The sequence below is a fragment of the Ursus americanus genome, chromosome 12 (assembly GCF_024610735.1).
Source record: "Ursus americanus isolate L20-20 chromosome 12, mUrsAme1.1.p, whole genome shotgun sequence".
Classification (NCBI taxonomy): Eukaryota; Metazoa; Chordata; class Mammalia; order Carnivora; family Ursidae; genus Ursus; species Ursus americanus.
In genome coordinates this window covers 59,265,538-59,285,313 of record NC_142138.1, presented here as the reverse complement: position 1 = coordinate 59,285,313, position 19,776 = coordinate 59,265,538, and the positions used below count along the sequence as shown (strand labels likewise).

Genomic DNA, 19,776 nt, shown 5'->3' with positions numbered 1-19,776 from the left:
GGGCGCCCCACGGAGGGTGGGAGCGCGGTGGCGCCGCCCCCTCCCGGACGCGCGTCAAGCGCCCTCTGTCACCCCACGCCACCCCGCCGGGGGGCCGAGGGCAGAGTCGGCCCGCCCAGGTGCGCCGGGGGTTGGCCCGCAGTCCGGAAGGTGCGCCGCCTCGTCCCGGGCCTGTGCCCTCGGCCTCCCCGCCGCGTGAAAGCGAAAGTGTCGGGCCCGCGAAGGGCGAGCTTCGGAGGCGGGGCCGGTGCGGACCCGGGACGGGCGCCGGGCACTCGCCGGGCCATGGACGGGCTCGGCCGCCGCCTCCGAGCCAGCCTGAGACTGAAGCGCGGCCGCGGGGGTCAGTGTGGGGCCGGGGCGCGGGGGCGGCGGGGCGGGGGCCGGGGGAGCGCGGCGCGGGGGGCGGCTCCGGAGCCAGTCCGAGGGCCACTAGGAGCGCAGGCCCGGCTCCAGGTGAGCCGGGGAGGGGGCGCAGGTGCAGGGGACGGGGCCAGGTGGCGGCGGGGTAGGAGGTCAGAGGAGTGGCGAGGTCCTTGGGGGGGCGAGGGGGAGGCGGCCGGCCAAAGGAAGCCGTTGTGGGGCCCCGGGGCCACGTGTCCTTCCAGCCAGGAAGCTTGCGGTGCAACCGCAGTGTGCTTGAGGCGCCCTCCCGGAGCTCCCGCCTCAGCCCCGCCCCGCCCCGCCGCTGGGCTCGGTAGAAATTCGGCTCCCCGACGTGACCACCCCCAACTGAGGGCGGCGGGGCCAGGGAGAGCGTGGGACAGACCTGGGACAGACCTGCTCTGCTGCTGCTTTAGAGTGTGCCAACCAGACAGGGCACGCCTCCCCCAGCTTCCGACACCCTCCACCACCCTCCTCTACCCCCCCCCCCCGCACCGTCCCAGGTGAGGGGACAAGAAGTACAGGGTTGAGGGGATTCAATTAGAAGTCACTGTACGTTCCCTTTCTTCTTAACAGGGACACTGGACTTTTCAAGAAGGCCATTAGGAATTCATTCATGTTTTCATTCATTCAACAAACATTTATTTAGACTTGTCGGTAGCCAGTGCTGTGGCTGGGCAGCAGTAACCCTTAGCTACTTGGCCCGAGATCCCACCTACCAAGGAGAAAGGAGCCAATTGGGAAGTAAATCAGGGCCATTCCCAGCTTTCTAACATTGGCAGTCAAAAAGCTGAGTGAGACCCCTTCCTACTCCAGGACCCCCGAATTGGGGAGATCTGGGAATGAGATCAGTGCCCCTTCTACCATCATTCCCACCCCATCCCCACCCCACCCCCAGTCCTTGCTGTTCTTCCTAAACACAGGCTTCCAGTATCTGGTCATTTCAAGGCAGAGAGGTCAGAGACCAGAGTGGGGGCAGGGCCTGGAACTAATGGTTGGAACGGAGTTCAGCCACTCTGGCGTGACTGGTGTCCTCTTTTCTCTGGAGAGTACTGGTCTGGTCTTCCCTGGGCTCTCTTAACCCTCAGAAATCTGTGTGAATGGAAGAGTTCTGCTTTTTGCAGCCCAGAGGAGACATTCCAGTTGTTTCCACTGACCCCAGCCCCCAAACTGGGCTGATAATTGTGCCTGGAGCAGCTTCCTGGGCATGGAGCGGCTGTGAGATGAGCAACCTGTATTAGCTGTCCTGAGGTCAGCCACCTGTCAGGCCAGGAGAGTTGCCCTCTTCATCTTTCACACCACTCTTTACCTTTCTGGGGAGTTCCCCATCTTCTTTTGCCCTTTTGGCCTCAGGGCAATTGTGTGATAAGAGGGTGTGTGTGTGTGTGTGTGTGTGTGTGTGTGTGTACATGCATGTGTAAATCATCCTGGTGGGAAGAAGTAGCAGTGGTGGTGGTCCTGAGTTAGGAGAAGCTGAATAGAAAAGGAAGGGCCAGCTTTCTAAATCAGAAAGTTCCAGAAAGTCCCCTCACCTATATTCTAGCTGGTTCTGTGACTTTACTCGGGTGCCTGTGGGAGGGGCTTCCAAGTCCTGGCAGAGGAACAGGTGTAACCAGACTCCTGACTTCCCAAAAAGGGTGGCTCCCTCCTCAACTAAAACACTCAGGATAGTAATTTCATTCCCGGGCCCTGGGGATTAAATTAGATGACCTATTTAGATGACCTATCCTATTAATAGGATAGAGGGTTTTCTCTTCTGCTTTTCTCTTCTGTTGATAAACCTCTTTGAAAGGAAGAAGAAAGCAATCATTTTTCTGGATTTCTTGGGCTTCAGCCCAAAAGTCTAGTAACTTCTTTTGTTTGATTTTGTGAGTTTTGCTGTTCTCCTGGCTCTCCTGATAAAGCAGGAGGAAATGGGCTAAACATGCAACCCAAAGGGTTTAGGGAAAGGAATAATTTCCTGAGGTTCTGGAATGATCAGTGAAAAGATTTGGGTTCTCAAAAGACCTTTGCAAACAGGAAGAACCCCACATTGGTGGGAGGTTTGGTGCATACTGTGTCCGGAAGGCGGGAGCATAGACATGGAGCTCTCATAATTCCTACTCCAAACAGACTCTGTTAACAGTCCCTAAATAGTCCCTGAGTTATTCCGTGCCTCAGTTTCCCCATCTGTATCAGGAAGATACTTGTTCCTCAGACAGGTGGTGAGGATTGTGCAACATCTGTTCAGGTTGTGAGTAAGGCGTGGTGACAGTTCTGAGTGTTCTGGGTCATTGTCCTCACCATTACAGCATTTGTGACATCCTTATTTACTGAGTTTGGGGTTCTCCCCACGAGTCATGCCTGGGGCCCTGAGTACTGGTTCTTACTGGTCCCACAAAAGCCTGATCTGGAGCTCATAAGAACAAGACAGTCATCTCCCCCTATTCCAGCAATCCACTTTCTGCCAGAAAGCTGCAAATTCTTTGCTGGAGTGGCAGACACGGACACCAAACGCTTTGGCCTCCTGGCTCTTACCCCCTGCATTTACTCGTTCAGAAGTTTATGTGAGAATCCCAGGTGATTGATTGCTAGTTTTCCCACAGCCTCAAGACACCACTAGAGCCCAAGGGCCAGCTGCTCTGCTCTTAGCTTGGGCAGAACTATTGACCTGACCCAACAGGGAAAAAAAGACCGAGCAGGAGTGGGGGTGGGGCAGGGATCACCCCATTGCTTTCCACTGTCATTGAGTGAGCCTCAGGCTGCTGATGCAACCAGTCCCCTATTGTGGGCCAGGGAGAATGTCCTGAGTCCGTGCTTCCTACCTGGGAAGAGGGATTCTTTGCTGGAGCCCTGGAGCAGGTCCCATGAGAGCAATCAGTCTTAGGATATATTGCAGCGGGAGAGACATGTACCCCTGTCGATCATCCTGACGTAGCAGGAACTCTCCAAGGCTCCAAGATGGATTTGCTCTCTTTTACCTCCAGGAGAGGATGGTTTTAGGTTCAGATCGATTTCCAGGACTCTCTCACTAGAAAAATTTTCCATGGAGAGAATTAATGGACCGAGTCTATTTATCTTAATCAGGGGAGGCAGTGGAACGCTGGCTGTGGGGAAGGTTTGATCCCGTGTGCTTGCTTGCAGTCCTCAAGTTCTGGAAGCTTCAGCGTGCTGCAAGGGGGCTTGCAGGTTTTTTGTTTTTTTTTTTGTTTGTTTGTTTTTTGGCCGTAGTGAATCAGGTTGAATGGGAAAGGTCAGGAGTCAAAGTTACGGGGATATAAGATCCCTGTGCTGGGGCTGGTGAGGTTGTAATGCCCAGTCAGCGCTGCTGGGCATTCTTCCCTGCCCCGAGGTTATAAATAAACCCACTGCCCAATCAGCAGCGCAGGATTCAAAGCCCTTAGCCCTGAAGCAGCTGGGCCTTAGAGGTGTTTGCTCATGACCTTTTTTCTTGCCACACCCTGGAGCTCTTGGGAGGAGCTGAGGTCAGAGCTGCGGTGCCAGGATGCTGCCTCTGTCAACGCGGGCGTTCGGCTGCCTTCCTGGGTCCCGTCACATCCTTCTTGCTCAATCATTGGGTGCTCGGGATGGAAGCTGATCTCCCGTGTCTGGAAGGCATTGCGCGGCGTGGCTTCATGGAGTCAGGGTTGCAGGCCGAAGCGGCAGCTCCTGTCTTAGGCTTTCTGTAGCCAGCCTGGGTTGGAGGAAGGGGAAGCGCTCCAAGCCCCTGCAGGCTGGAGAAGATGGAAGGACAAGTGGGAGGCAGGATGCTCAGGCTCTTCCGCAACTGGCTGCCTCGACTCCGAGCAGGTCTGAACTGGATTGCCCGCTTCCTGTTTTCTAGGGTGACCCTCTTCGCTGGGGCTGTTTCTTCCTTGAAATGTTTCTTCCTTGTCTTCCATGTAGAGTCTTTATAGCCTGAACTCCACCTGGCCCCCCATGGGGCTCGGCCCGGAGGCTTCCCCTGTTGGATGGCAGAACCAGTCGTGCGGCCACGAGGGTTGGTGTGGCCACAGACACAAGACACTGGTGGGACCTGTTCTGATTCGGGTCCATGTCCACTCAGGCCTTACTGCTTCGGGTACTGCCCTGGGCACCTTTGGGTGGGCACAGTCTCTGCCTCGGGGGCAGAGGGCCTCCCGAGTGCCTCCCCAGTCCATTTCCTTAGCTTCCAAATCAGTGGTTTCTATCCTCCTCGTGGCTCCCTGTTGCTTTCAGAAATCTCCCAGGGCAGGCATGAACACTGCCCAGATGGCTCTGACCCTGTGCCAGGCCCTGAGTCACTGGGCAGACTCTGGGGAACTTAGAGGCATGGCAGCCCTGAGGGGTGAAGTTGCCTGGAGCCACACAGACCCCTTGGGGCACAGGCCACTGAGATACCAAGTGGGCCCTGGACCCTGGTGTCTTGGTTTCAGGATCTCTCCAGGACAATCTGAGGGACACCGGAAAGGAACCAGAAAGGGCCCAGGAGCACTGTCTGCCCGCCTTTGCTGGAGGGCAACACTTCTTTGAATACCTCCTCGTGGTTTCCCTCAAAAAAAAGAGTGCGGGGGCTGACTATGAGCCCACCATCACCTACCAGTTTCCCAAGGTAAGGACGGAAGGAGTGGGCAGGGGAAGACAGGGTTTGGGTGTTTGAGAGGTGGTGGGGGGAGGGGTGCCCTCTCTTCCACTCCACCCTGCCAGGGCTTGAGTCTAGAGCCGCCCTGTGCTCAGTGCTCCTGTTTCCTTCAGGCCCAGCCCGGTTTCCTGTTATCACCCACAGAATCTAGGTCTGGCTTCTTTGCAGGGAACTGACCTGGGCTCCCTAGCTAGGAAACGAGGCTGGTTCTTCTGCCCCTCTTGGGGCCTCCTTGTTCTTCCAAATTGCAGCCTCAGTCACCCTTCTCTCTAGAGAGGCTTGCCTTCTGCCAAACCTCCTTGCAGGCCTCCCCTCCCTGAGGTGGGGGGGGGAAGGAGAGGGTGGGGCAGGCTCGCAGCTGGTGGGCAGGCTCAGCCGGTGGCCACAGCCCCAACACCAGGCTCCTTCTTGTCTGCTCCCCTGCTAGGGTAAGGGGTGGGGTTACAGCACCCTTCTCGTTCACCCTGACGGCTCCGCAACTGAGCTGGCCACGTCTCTTCTCTGATGTGGTCTCTCACGTGGCCCTCCCAGGAGGCCAGGCAGCCTCTGGGCCTTTCTGTATCCAGTGAAGCCTTGGCCCCCTTCCTGCCTATGTGGGTCCTTAGGAACCTGATGTCTAACTCAGGCTGGTGTAGATTTGGCCTAGGAGGGGCTGTTTCAGCCTTGGGGTGGGTCCAGCCCCAGAACGAAGTCCCTGTGCACAGAGTGACAGTTAGAGGCACACTTTGAGTCCCTGCCAGTAGGAAGGCTTATTCTCAGACTGCTGTAGAGCCTCAAAAGAAGCCTGCCAACGCTCAGGCCCTCTCCGCCTGCCGTGACCTCCACAATTCACTGGTCTCTTTTCCCGTTCCTTCTAGCGGGAGAACCTGCTTCGGGGCCAACAGGAAGAGGAGGAGCGGCTGCTCGGAGCCATCCCCTTGTTCTGCTTCCCAGATGGGAATGAGTGGGCCCCGCTCACTGAGTATCCCAGGTAATTGCTTGGGCCTGGGACAGAGGAATCTGGGACTAGGGGAGACGAGACAGGTGTGAGCTCTGTGGGCCCCGTGGCTCCCTCACTTGCTCTGTATGCCAGTTTCTCACCAGCTTCCCTCCTGACGGGGGGGGACTGGAGTTGACTCACTTATAAACATCTTGCCCGGAGTCCCCCAAGGCCAACAATCTTGGCCAACCAGGTTGACCAGTCAGTCACCTGTGTCCAGAGAAGGGCAAGAATCTCTCACCTGTCCTGGGAATGATGGTTACCACGTGTTGACTGCTTCTGGCAAACGCTGGACTTCGTGGAAGGCCTTTGGCTTCTAAGAGGGCAATGTGGCCAAGTCCCTTTGGCATCAGCACTGGAATTGGCTGCCTGAGTTCGGATTTTGGCTTTACCACTTTTGAGTCAACTGACTTTGGATAAGAACGACCTTCTCAGCCTCAGTGCCTTTGTCCTGAAAGTGGGGATAGTATTTGAATCCACCTCAAAGGGCTGTTTTGAGAATTAAATGAAGTGGCGTGTTTAGAGCTGGATGCTGATAAGCCCTTAATAAATTACTGATGTTATTATTACTCTCATGATTAATCAGCAGCTCCCCTCTGCCCTCCTGACCCCCTCGGCAGCTGTCTGAGGCTGCCCACCTTCCTCTTTTAGTATCCTGTGAGTAAATGCAAACCGTGTGTCTGCCCTTCCTCAGGGAGACCTTCTCCTTCGTTCTGACCAACGTGGATGGGAGCAGGAAGATCGGCTACTGCAGGCGTCTCCTGGTCTGTGCTGCTCAGAACTGCCCCCTCCTCTCTGCGGCCCGCTCCGCTCCACGGCTGGGCTTGCTCGAGCTTCAGCTGCAAAAGCCAAGGCTCCCTGGCAGTAGTGGTGGCCGGGAGAGCCCAGCCCAGCACCTGCTGCCATGTTAGTGCCCCCTGCAACCCTGCAGGAACGGGACACAGGCCCCTCCTTGCCCACCCAGGGGACCTTGGCTGGTCGTGCTGCGGTCTCTGCTCTCCCCCAGGCTTTCAACAGCTCGCCCGGTGGGAGGCTCCTACCCCATCCTCCCTCCAGCTTCTGTACCCAGGCCTAGCTGCCTCGGCCCCAGGAGCCTCCCAGAGCATAGACCGGGATTCAATGACTCTTGGGTCTCGAGAGCATTCTCCAAGTGCGTTTACAGTGCTGTTGTCTCTAGCCATTCCTTCATCTCCACAGCCCCCTTGCTCCTGTTCTCTGCAGTCCGCAAATGGAGCTGGTGCCGATGGCAGCAGAGCTTGGCCCCTGCCGGGCCATCTGCTTTTGACTTTGGTGGCTGCTTCGGCCTCCCTGCTGCCCGTGCCACAAACAGAACCTCTGTGCAGCCAGGCCTTTCTCCATCCGACCCACCTCTCCCCACGAGTCCCCCGGCCCCAGGCTCCAGCCTTGTGCGCCATCAGCCCCAGCTAGGAGAAGCCCTGGGGAGGCTGCAGCCCTGAAGGGCCTCTCTGTCCCTCCCCAGCCCGCCGGCCGCGGCCCTCGCCTGCCCAAGGTGTACTGCATCATAAGCTGCCTCGGCTGCTTCGGCCTGTTCTCCAAGGTAGGGGTGGAGCAGGATTCCTCAGGGCCTGACCCGTCTGTGCTCCCCAGGGCCCTGAAGGGAGCTCTGCCCTCACAGCCAGGGGCAAACCAAGGCACGCTTGGGGAAACTGAGGCAGAGAGGCGCTTGGGCTTGACTTGAGTTTGGAGAAAAGTGGGCATTGAACCCAGGGGACGGTCTCCCCTCCGGAGAGCCCAGGCTCCCCCTCTGGTCAGGTGAGAAAGCAGGGAGAGCCCCAGGTTAGGAGGCGGGATTTTCCCGTTCCTCATCTGGCAAACTCCTGCAATGATCCTTCACCTCCCTGACTCATGGTCTGGCACGAGGAGGCTCGAATGAAGTGACGCGGGAGACCCGGAACACTGAACAAATACGAGGACAATTACTATACAGAGTCTAGTATACTATTCCGAGACTCCCTCTGACTCCTCTGAGGGTTGAGATCTCTAGGGCTTCTCCTGCTGGAGTAACTGGAGTGCCAGTACCCCTGAGTCAGCCCTCAGAATGGACGGGGCGTGTCTTGGGGTCGCGAAATAGCTTCCATGTGCCAGTCCCGAGCAGGCCCTTGGGAGGATGAGGGCGGGACACTGTCAGCCTTTGGCCTTTGCTTGGAGGAGTGTTCCTCCGCACAGGGCTCTGAGGGATGGAGTCTGGCCCTGGCCCTGGGGAGCCTCCAGTGGAAGTCGGGGGCAGCTTGTCCCCCAAGAGGCCCAGGCTTTGAGGCTCCCACCGCATCCAGCATGACTGGAACATGGTACCATCGTGGATGATGGTTTACTCTGGGATGACTCCTGGGGGGAAGACAGTTTATGTCGGGCGCTAGGAGGAATGGGGACTGGTAAAGACGGTAAGAGGAGGAAGGCGGCAGGTCGCGCACGGGAGATAAACCGCAGACCGGGCTCTGCCAGAGAGGAGAGCGAAGCAGCTGGCAGAGGGGCCTGGAAGGTCCTCAAGGACGGGCTGGACCAGGGCCGGGGTGGGGTTGGTGGGATAGTGGGGGATATGGGGGGCCTCCCGGCGGCTCCCTTTGAGCCTTGCCTCCCATGAGCCCTTGCCTTGCAGATCCTGGACGAGGTGGAAAAGAGGCACCAGATCTCCCTGGCGGTCATCTACCCCTTCATGCAGGGCCTCCGAGAGGCGGCCTTCCCCGCGCCTGGCAAGACCGTCACCCTCAAGAGCTTCATCCCCGACTCGGGCACGGAGGTGGGTTACTGAGGGCGTGAGCCCCTCCCTAGCTGGTGAGGGCAGGCTTGGGGGGCGCCGCTCTCTCTCGGTCCTGCCATCCACTGGGTCAGCACGAACAGACTGAGCCAGGCAGGGCCGGGGGCCAACTGCAATTACCAACAGAGCTGAAAATCAAGCCCACAGTTTCTGATCCTCGCAACCTGACATTCACAGGCACCTCATGACTGCTCAAGCCACCAAGACTTGTATTTATAATAAATGAAGCACGTAAGCTGACGTTCCTGGGGCTAGAATGGACAATGCCCGCAGCCCCCAAACTGCCGCTTTCCCCCATTCTCCTCTTCCCATGTACGTCCAGTCTCTTTACCGCATGGCCTCCACCTGTCTACTTCTTATCATCCGTCCCTGCGTCCCCACCCACGCCTCGCGGGGATGCTGCAGTGGCAGGCACTAAGCAGACAAGGCAGCAAGCAGGACATCATTTTAAGAATCCCAGTCCTGACCCCGGGGACCGTGGAAGATCGGTGTCTCTCTCCGAACCTTGGCTTCCCCACATAAACATAAGGGGAGGGGCTAGACTTTTCCCCTTTCTCCAAAATGCTTGCCACGCGCCAAGCTATACTGTTTCTGGATGTGAAGTGCTGAGTGCAATGAATGCGATTCCTGACCTCCTGGAGCTTAAAGTCTAGCAGAGGAGACAGACGTTAACTAAGTAAACGCACGAAGAAAATCTATAATTGAAAAAGGCGCGACAGGGATGCAAGGGAAGAAATGCTGCCTGAGGACATGATGGGAAACACACATCGAATTGGGGGGGCTCTGAGACAGAGGGAGGGGGAGACAAGAAGAGTGACCCAGGGGAGACCTGACCTGTGAAGGCCCTCGGGCAGGAGAAATGCACTGGAGGGGCGGGTGCGGCCTGTGGGCCAGGCTGGGGACAGATCAGCATGGCCCTGAGCGCGAGGGAAAGGGAGGAAATCGTGGATGGGCTTCCAGCACGGGAGGGGCGGAATCAGACGGACGTGGGTAGGGAGACCGGAGTGGAGGCCGGTGGAGGCCCAGCATCCGGGGCCCTGCGCTGTTTCAGTGCGGTGAGGCCTCCTCTTCTCTCCCAATCCCCTGCAGTTCATCTCTCTGACGCGGCCCCTGGACTCCCACCTGGAGCACGTGGATTTCAGTTCTCTGCTGCGCTGTCTCCGCTTTGAGCAGATCCTGCAGATCTTTGCCTCTGCGGTGCTGGAGAGAAGAATCATCTTTCTGGCAGAAGGTCTCAGGTGGGTCCAGCCGCTGAGCAGCTCTCCTGGGCTGAATGGCACCCCCCAGCTCAGGGGACAGGGCCGGAGGGCTCTCTCAGGCTGTGGGACCCCGTGCTCACCCTCCTGCCTCCGGGTCTGATTTTGTGTGAAGCCTAGTAGAGAAACAGCTGTTGCAATGCCCCTGCTTCTGCCTCCCAACTTGACTGCTTTTCAAGCCTGAAGAAAGTTCCAGATTCAGCTCTGAGCAGGGCCTGAAGTGTTTCTGGGCCAGCTCAGGCGGAGACCAGTCAGGGTGGGTGCAGATGTAATTCTACTCGTGATGGCTTAGGGAGGGAGGGAGGGAGGGCACAGGACAGGGTGAGAAGACCTATATATTGGTATGGAGGTCAAGCCCGTCATCCTCAAGGGCAAACACATCTCAGGTATCCATTTACTCACTCATTCAACAAACATTATATTGTGTGTCAACTGTCTGCCAGATGCCGAACGTCAGGAAGATACAGACAAACAAGACATGGTCTTTGCCCTTAGGGAGTGTAGAATTTTCTAGTGGTTGGAAGCAGAGGTGTTGAACTCAGCAGGACAAGGTTCAAATCCAATATATTCTCCTCCTTCAGCTGTATGCTTCCCCTTAGGTCAGTTTCTTAACTTTTTTTTTTTATTACATTATGTTAGTCACCATACAGTACATCCCTGGTTTTTGACGTAAGGTTCGATGATTCATTAGTTGCGTATAACACCCAGTGCACCACGCAATACGTCACGATCTCCTTGTCTGTAAAATCAAGACAACGATTGTACCTACCTCACCAGGTTGTGTCGAGGGTTAAATGAAACCGTGTACAGCAGGTTCCGACCACCCTGCCAGGCACACACATATTGGTAAGAGCTAGCTGGGATTTTGGGGGGGGGGGGGCGGGGTCTTATAATTTACTTATTTTATTTATTTTTATTTTTTAATTGTTCCTTTTTATGACGTATAGTTGACACACAGTGTTATATTAGTTTCAGGTGTGTAGCGTGTTGATTCAACAATTCTGCACATGAGGCAGTGCTTCTCAAGACAGGTGTCGTCAACACCTGTCACCATGCAACATTATTACAACGTGATTGACCATATTCCCTATGCCGTACTTTTCATCCCCACGACTCATCTATTTCATAACTAGAAGTCTGTACCACTCTTAACCCCCTTCACTTATTTCGCCCATCCTTCCTCACACCTGCGCTCTGGCAACGACCAGTTCGTTCCCCGTAGGTATGAGTCGGTTTCTGCTTCTGTTTGTTTGGTTTTGTTTTGTTTTGAGGATTCCACATAGAAGTGAAATCATACGCTATTTGTCTTTGTCTGACTTATTTCACTTAGCCTAATGTCCTCTAGGACAGCCAGGCTGGTAAGAGTGGCAAGATTTCATTATTTCACGTGGCTGAGTGACAGGCCCCTGCATATACATGTTTTTATGCTTTCATCAGTTGATGGACACTTAGGATGTTTTCCTGTCTTGGCTGCTATAAAGTGCTGCAGTGAACCTGAGGTACATACAGCTTTTCAGATTAGTGTTTGCACGTTCTTTGGGTAAACACCCAGCAGAATTTCTGGGCTGGATGGTAGTTCCACTTGTAATGTTTTGAGACACCTTTGCCCTGTTTTCCACAGGGGCTGCACCAGTTTGCATTCCCACCATCAGTGCGTGAGGGATCCTTTTGTGCCACGTCCTCACCAACACTTGTCATTTCTTGTCTTTTTGGTACTAGCCATTCTGACGGGCGTGAGGTGGTACCTCCTGGTGGTTTTCATTTGCATTTCCCTGACGATGAGTGGTGTTGAGCATCTTTGCGTGTGTCTGTTAGGCCATCTGTGTGTCTTCTATTCAGGTCCTCTGCCCATTTTCTGATAGCATGATGATATTTGGCGCTGAGTTGTAGGAGTTCATATATTGTAGATGTAAACCCTTTATCAGATATACCATCTACACATCTTCTCCCATTCGGTCGGTGGCCTTTCCATTTTATGGAGGGTTTCCTTTGCTCTGCAAAAGCTAGCTGTTATCCTTAATAGTAAGTTCACAGTTGAATATACCTCTGGGCATAGTCGAAGAAGGGTACGGTCATGTCTTGGCCTCTGCCTCTCAGGGGCCTCAAGTCTGAGAAAAACATGGGGAGACATGTGACAGAATGGAGGAGAAAAATATCATGAAAGAGTGGGAGGCTGACCGTCTATTGGTGTCTGGCAAGGGAGAAAGCCAATGAGACTGGGCTGACAACCCTGGTTCTGTCTTTTAGGGAAGAAGAAGAAAAGGACCTTAGGGACTCAAATGTGAGGCCAGAGGGTCAGGTGGATATCATGGGTTTTGGAGGAGAGGAAGTTTGGGCAGGGAGGAAGGCCTGTGGGTTGAACCTTCTACAAAATCAGTGATAACCAAAAAGGCCCTCGTTGTGAGCCAAATCCTTAAGGGAAGTGGTGTAATCTTTTGCTCTGGAAAGAGTGCTTCCACTTTCAACCCTGTAGAAAAATGAGAAGGTTCTGTTGTGGCTGGAGCTGGGGTTCCTACCTTCCCCCCAAGATCAGTGTTCAGGAAGTAAAGGTGATTCCAGGTGCCAGCTGACCTGGATACAGGCCCAGGCTGGCAGGAGCTGCCTCTCAGGTGCTCACTTTCTCCATGGAGATCCCACCACTCCCCACTTCCTTCCCACACTGAGTTTGTCAGGTCCCCGAAGCCCAGGCAGGGAGGGGACTTCCAGTCAGCCTCAGCTGGACCCTCAGAGACCCAATCTTTCTAAGTCAGGAAGCACGAGCTCCATACCAAGAACTGAAACAGGGTTTCTGCCTCCGTGTTTTTATTGGCCTTGGTTTGAGGGTTGTTTGGGGAAAGGAAGAGCCATGAGAGGCGAGCACAGGGAGCGGGGCTGGGTGTGTGTGTGTGTTGGAGGGTGGGGTGAGGAGTCGGCCTGAGCTGTGAGCGAGGCAGTAATCATACAGGGAATGCTTCACTGGAAGGGTGGAGGGGCCACCTCTCTGGGACTTTCCGGCTAGCAATCGCCGGGCAAAGGTTCCTGGAATCCAGGAATTTCCCAAGCTAGCTCAGGCACCAACCTGTTAACTTTAAATAACCTCGAGGGGTCAGAGGGAGCTGTGAGAGGTAAAGACGGGGTGGGTGAGGGTGGATAGCCACACGGAGGAAATAGGGCTCGGCCTCTCTGCTGTGCTCCACTGTTTACATGTTTGTCTCCTTAACTACGCTGAAGTCTGTTAAGCAGGGTCAGTGCCTTGACTTCCTGGTACCCACATCCTTAGCGCAGGGGCGAGCCTATAGGAGGGCTCACCCAGTGACTTGCTGGAGTGAAGGCATTTCCTCTTCCCTCCTCTTTGGGGCCACTAGTGTTTTTGTGCGGGGGTGAGAGAGAGGACTAACTGGGAAAAGAAGGGTCAGAGAGAGGCCCTGTCCTCTAGGAGAGGAGCCCCAGCCTCCTCTGGTTTCCGTCCCTCCCCTCCCAGCTACCCTTTGTCACAAGCTCTGCGACCAGCACAGCTCCCAGACTTGCTTCTACGGTGGGCAGGGGAGGGGCCGCGGGGGCTGCGTGGGGGGTGGAGGCGCAGGGAGGCCTCTCTGACTCGTGCTGTCTGTGCCCTGTCCCCAGCACCCTGTCTCAGTGCATCCATGCTGCTGCCGCACTGCTCTACCCCTTCAGCTGGGCACACACCTACATCCCTGTTGTCCCCGAGAGCCTTCTGGACACTGTCTGCTGCCCCACTCCCTTCATGGTCGGAGTCCAAACGCGCTTTCAGCAGCAGGTCATGGATAGCCCCATGGAAGAGGTACGGTGCCGGCGCCGCAAGAAGGGGGTGTGACTCGGAGCCCGGCACAGCCGGAGTCAGACCTAGGCTCTGGGGCTAACAGCTGTGTCACCTGGAGCAAGTTGCTTCACCTCTTTAAGCCTGAGCTTCTGATCTGTAAAATGGGGATAGCGGTGTCCGAGTGCTAGGGATTGGAGGGGAAATAACCTGCAAAAAGCTCATAGCTTGGTGCTTCACATAATTGATGCTCAGTAAGGGGCTGCTTCCTCCTGAACGATTTCTTTTTGAACGTAAGGGGCAGCTTTTGCAGGGGTCATCCAGCTGTCCTAGGTCAGCTCTGGGCTGTCCCCTCTCTCGTCGGAATGGACAAGCACAGCTGGTCTGTACAACACACAGCCCACTAGAATTCATTCGCATTCCTTGCAAGTGAGCTAACATAGCCCCTCCCCCCCCCCCGCAAACTATGAGTTTTGAAAAATGTGGATTTTTGTAGCAAGAGTTATTTCTTTTTTTAATTTTAATTTATTTTAGGGGGGATGTGTGCATACAAGTGGTGGGGTGGGGTGGGTGCACAGAGGGAGAGGGGGAGAATCTTAAGCTGAGCTCAGAGCCAGAATGTGGGGCTTGATCTCACAACCTTGAGATCATGACCTGAGCTGAAATCAAGAGTCAGATGTTTAACTGACTGAGCCACCCAGGCGCCCCAGGTTATCTTTCTTTCTTTCTTTTTTTTAAAGATTTTATTTATTTATTTGACAGAGAGAGAGACAGCGAGAGAGGGAACACAAGCAGGGGGAGTGGGAGAGGAAGAAGCAGGCTCCCAGTGGAGGAGCCTGATGTGGGGCTCGATCCCAGAACACTCGATCCCAGGGATCACGCCCTGAGCCAAAGGCAGACGCTTAACGACTGAGCCACCCAGGCGCCACCCCAGGTTATCTTTCTGATGACCTCAGAGCTCACTGGGCTAATGAGGATATAGGTCCCTATCCCCCTTGATTCTGCCATCTTGTTTCTTAGCAATGCCCCAGCCACACCGGAGGGCGCAGTGGTGAACATGGGCACTGGTGGCGTAAAGCTATCCCCAGTGTGGGAAAGACAACTCAAAGCATGCGCTCTGCTGTGAGTTGTCGGTAGCCACTTTCCGAAGATCACGTTACTATAATCTCCAGCTACAAGAGTTACTTAAGTATGCCTGCGTGGGCTAACCATTGGCGCCCCTGTGCAAAGGGCTGACCAAGGGAAGAGGTGGGGTCTCGTGGTAAGCGCTAAAGAGGCAGGAACCAGCCCTGGCGGGAGGACTTTTTCCATTTGCATAAAAAATAACAGAGGCCCCACAGGCAATGATGGAACCTAGCACCACAGAGAGACCCAAAGCCCTTCTTATACAAAGTGTTGCTAGGAAGTAAAGAAGCAGGCTGTTTCCCTTCCTCGTTTCCTTGGCCTTCCCAGCCCTCCTCAGAAGTGCTGAGTAGACGGGCCCTTTGAAGGAGCCTTTGCCATGTGACTAACTGGGTCAGAGTATCAGCCCCATGTTTGGCAATGACTTAAAATGTCCCAACCCTAGGAGTTATGAAACTTGCTGACGCTGCAGTTCCAGCTCCTCCCCTGACAGCCGGGCAGGAAGACACCCCAAGGCCAGCCAGACTGCAGCCCCTGCTATCCAAGAGCCTTGGCCCATTTTAGTCCTCAGCAGCTGCTCTGTGAAATGGACAGGGGATGAGGAAGGGGGAGGGCCAGGGGCCACTGTGGCTATAGGGGGGATTCTCTGCCCACAGAAGCTCTGGAAGGCATTACTCGACAGCAGTCATGTAGCAAATATTAGAAAGATTTTGGGGAATTTCTTCATGCACATTCTTAGCTCCCTGAAATGAACAGCCTTCCTTGAATAAAGGCCTCTGAGCCTGTGTATTCAAGTGGTCTCAGGCCTGGACTAGTTCAGCTCTTCTCACCGATGACGAATAATTACACCGCCGGCTCTGTCTTTTGGCACACTTTCCGGTCCCTCTTTCCCTTTATTTGGAAGAAGGGAGCATAGAAGGATCATTCACCAAACATACAAGACCAAGAGTCTAAACTGAAAAGATGGGCCCAGCAGGCATTTAAATGACCAACCCAGGCTTCGAGGGATCCTGGTAAACTGCGGAGCAGAGGCCCCGTCTAAAGGAGGCAGGTGCACTCTGTTCCATCCGGACATGGTCCTTTGGAAACGTGGAGCAACCAGTGTTAGGGCTGCTGACTTGTCAGAAGCCCCCAAAGCAAATTTTATGTGAAAATTTCCAATTTAAGTATTGGAAACCAACTCGATTATTTAAAAATAGTCTGAGTCTCAAAGAAACAGATCGACAGGTTGGAATCTAACCAGCAGGATGCCAATTTGTAATGTCAGGTCTAGACGGAGGGCCCCTCCGGCAGTGATGCACTGTGCTCCCCTTCCCTGCAGCCTGCAGACATGTGGTCTCCTCACTGCCTTTCCTTCCCTGTTCCTGTTGCCCTGGGCTCATTTCCTTCTCTTCCTGTTTCCTGCGGGAAAGCCCAAAGATCCCAGGGGGTTTTCAAAGTAGGACTCCCGGGCAATCGTACATAAAGTTGTTGCAAGCATTAAAAGACCAAAAGGTGTCCATTGCTGGCCTCAATGTGACCAGGGGGCAGGGAGCTGAAGGCGTGGGGAGGAGAGCGACGCAGTACCTAGGACAGCTCAATCTAGGCTTGGAAACCGGTTCTCCTGTTTGTAGGACCTCAGGCGACTTCTTCGCTTCCACACCTGCAAAATGGGGATAGTGCCTCCCTCTACAGGACTGTGGGGAGGACTGAACAGGAGAAAATGTGCAAAGCCTGATCGTGTGCGCCATGTGCTAAATGTTCCATATATAGAAGCCATTCCTACGATCAGTGTTTCATTAAGAGAGTGACTGGCTCTGGTTGCCCCAGTTGTCTTCCCTCCTACCTCAGAGCTCCCCCTGCCCTTCCTACACCCTCCTGCCTTTTCCCAGGAAGGGAGAATTGCCCGTGCTGATCTTGTTGCCACTTGGGCTGACAGGTGCAGCCACGGGCAGAAATGCAGGTGCTAAGTGCTCCTGAGGCTCTGATGGGAAGAGAGAAAGCCGTTCGTTCTGTGTTTATTTCAGGTCCTGTTGGTGAATCTTTGTGAAGGAACCTTCTTAATGTCGGTAAGTGTCTGGGCTCTGACCCCCTGCAGGCCCATCACCAACTCCACCACTCTTGTGCCTCCCATGCTCCACCTACTTGCACAAGCGTGAGAACCCATGCTAATAAGGGCTCTCGCAAGGAGCCCGCGGCAAAGACGCAGACGGCTTCACTACGAGGCGGTCGGTTTTGGTGCCTCTGGAGCAGGGATGTAAGCCCCGTGCCACAGGGATACAGGGGAGACTTGCTAATGTTTACCGTCAGATGGAAGGCCAAGATGCAGCTTCTGTTGCTTCTCTCCTACGTGGCCAACTTGGGGTGGAGTCGGGGTGTAGAACTGATGCCCTCCTCAGGCTTTCTGCCAACACTGCACACCTCCTCCCAGACTGCTTGACTTCCGAGCTCTCCTCTCCTAGGTTGGTGATGAAAAAGATATCCTTCCACCCAAGCTTCAGGATGACATCTTAGACTCCCTTGGTCGGGGGACCAATGAGCCACAGAGTAAGTCCTGGGCCCCCCTTATTTTGGGTTTTTCCACAGAACCCGAGGAAAGGATTCCCAGCCATCCCAGCGAGAACTAAAATGGACTCACTCAGCAGTCCTAGGCTAGTCACAGGGGCCTAGATTCTAGGGCAAGTCTGAGTGTGAGATTTTATTCTTCCTAAGCCCTGGTGGAGAACCTGTACCCAGTCTCCCATTTTAATCCGTAATTATGAGCCCGATCCTAGTCACTTCCCCAGGAGCGTTCGGCCTGCCTCGGAAGCCACCTGGAGGCAGGAGCGGTGGTTCTTCTGAGACGGCCTCCGTGTGTCTCCTGCAGCTTCAGAACAGCTCAACGAGCATGTTTCGGGCCCGTTCGTGCAGTTCTTTGTCAAGACTGTGGGCCACTATGCTTCCTATATCAAGCGGGAGGCAAACGGGCAAGGCCACTTCCAAGAACGGGCCTTCTGTAAGGCTCTGACCTCCAAGGCCAACCGCCGATTTGTGAAGAAGTTTGTGAAGACACAGCTCTTCTCCCTTTTCATCCAGGAAGCAGAGAAGAGCAGGAACCCTCCTGCAGGTAAACGGTGACAGCCCCTTATCATTCCAAGCCCAGGGAGGGTCACTGCCTCCAAGGCAGGTGTGGCCCTAGGATTAAGAGCTTTGGCTCTGGAGTCCCACAAAATAGATGCAGTCTTGTTGGTGGGATTGGACCAAAATAACCGGAAGCCTCAGGAAAGGCCTCTGAGATGCCATTTTGTACAAATTGCTCTGTTTTAATCTGGAGCTAATGTTTATTAATTATTCTATTTGTGGGCCCAGTTTTGGGCCAAACTGAATAGCTGGCTCTCGAGAGGCCTGTGAGGACCTGGGAACCCTGACGGAAATGTGGGTGTGGCAGGGGAGCACAGGGAGCAGACGGAGAGGCTATTTCTGATCCTCACTCCTACACTCATCATCGTCCGCCTGCCCAGATGACATGACCCTAACACCTGTATCTGAACCCACAGGCTACTTCCAACAGAAGATACTTGAATATGAGGACCAGAAGAAACAGAAGAAATCAAGAGAAAAGACTGTGAAATAAGGGCTGTGGTCAACAGGACTAGATTCACAGGGCAGTTTTGGACTTTGGTCCCTGCCAGCATGGTGGGATCGGCAAAGCGTGCCGCCGCCTCCAGAATCCACAGCCTTCTTCCGAGTCCTGGTAACCAGGTCTTGCTTCAACCTGGCGTCTTGAGTGTGGGATCCGTGGAATCAGCCTTCTCTGGACTGTGGAAGGCTCTGACTTCGGTGCCCCTAGAGCGGGGCTCCAGGCGGCACGGGGACACAGAGCAGCAGGCCGCAGGAGCACAGGTGTCATGGGGACTCAGAAGGTGCTGGGGCCACCCTCTTCCAGGAACCACTGTCACAAAACCCTCACCACAGAAGGCAGTTGTGGCCCAAAGGCTCAGTCTCTCCACATAAGAAAGAATCTGTGGACATGTGAAGCTAGGAATAAAGATGAAAATCTCCTTGTTGTTTTTGTGTTATCTTTAGCTTCCGCTCCAGGGTGGCGCTGTGGGGGGAGAACCAGGAGCACAAGGCAACAGATGGGAGAGTAAACTGGACTGAGAGTGGGGGACCTGGGCACAGTGGCCCAGAACTCTGGGGCTGTGTTTGGAGCGGGAGAACTATGAGGTCAGCAGCTCTGCTTCTAACAGGAAGGTGGGGGACACTGGGAGAAGCAGCAACAGCACTGGGACGGGGCAATGGTTCTTGGTTCTAGCCAGGTGTGCCTTCCAGAACCTGGGAGGAAAGGCTGCTGGCCAGGGAAGCATCTGCGGTCTAGGGCCACTTGAGGGTAAGAAATTTCAGTTTCTAGAAGCCGATGAAGAGCTCTACACTGCCTCCATAGACAGGTCTGTCTGCCCATCACTTCCGGTTTGGAGCCTTCAGTTGTAGACATCCAGCTTCCACTTGGTTATTTTGAGAAGCCCAGTTCAACTCTTTAGCTAAAGATAGAGGGACTGCTTCACTGCCATTTTTCCCCTTTTAGAAAAAAGTATCATAATCTTAAGAGTCCGAAGGAGTTTAGTGGTCCACCTTGTCCATTTTCCCTCTATACTTTTTTAAAAAATATTTTTACTTATTTGAGAGAGAGGGCGCACGTGGCAGGGAGTGAGGACAAGCAGACTCAGCGCTGAGCACACAGCCTAACAGGGGGCTTGATCCCACGACTCTGAAGATCACGACCTGAGCTGAAATCAAAAGTCGATGGCTTCACTGACTGAGCCACCCAGGCACCCTCTCCCTCTCTACTTCTAGTGACAGCTTCCGTTTCAACACTCTAAGGGATGGGAAACATTTAGAAGCCTCTTGTCTTTCAAAACTTTCATCTTTTTAATGTGTGTATGT

The 19,776-nt window shown here is 54.6% G+C and overlaps 1 protein-coding gene across 4 annotated transcripts; it reads left to right on the top strand.

The window, feature by feature from the left end:
* The first annotated feature begins 74 nt into the window (after nt 1-74).
* On the top strand, nt 75-18,893 carry DENND2D (DENN domain containing 2D). Of its 4 annotated transcripts, XM_045801517.2 has the most exons (13): nt 1,770-4,173; nt 4,270-4,444; nt 4,779-4,954; nt 5,842-5,954; nt 6,658-6,727; nt 7,444-7,521; nt 8,581-8,721; nt 9,829-9,977; nt 13,599-13,776; nt 16,881-16,922; nt 17,316-17,400; nt 17,720-17,959; nt 18,390-18,893. In XM_045801517.2, exons 2-13 carry the CDS (start codon nt 4,303-4,305, stop codon nt 18,464-18,466), a joined length of 1,491 nt encoding a protein of 496 aa, XP_045657473.2. In that variant the 5' UTR covers nt 1,770-4,173; nt 4,270-4,302; the 3' UTR covers nt 18,467-18,893. The 4 variants fall into 4 exon arrangements, with proteins under 4 accessions (XP_045657476.2, XP_045657473.2, XP_045657472.2 ...); XM_045801520.2 differs by lacking the exons at nt 1,770-4,173; nt 4,270-4,444 and adding an exon at nt 75-343; XM_045801516.2 differs by having other exon boundaries at nt 1,771-4,444.
* Nucleotides 18,894-19,776: the final 883 nt, after the last annotated feature.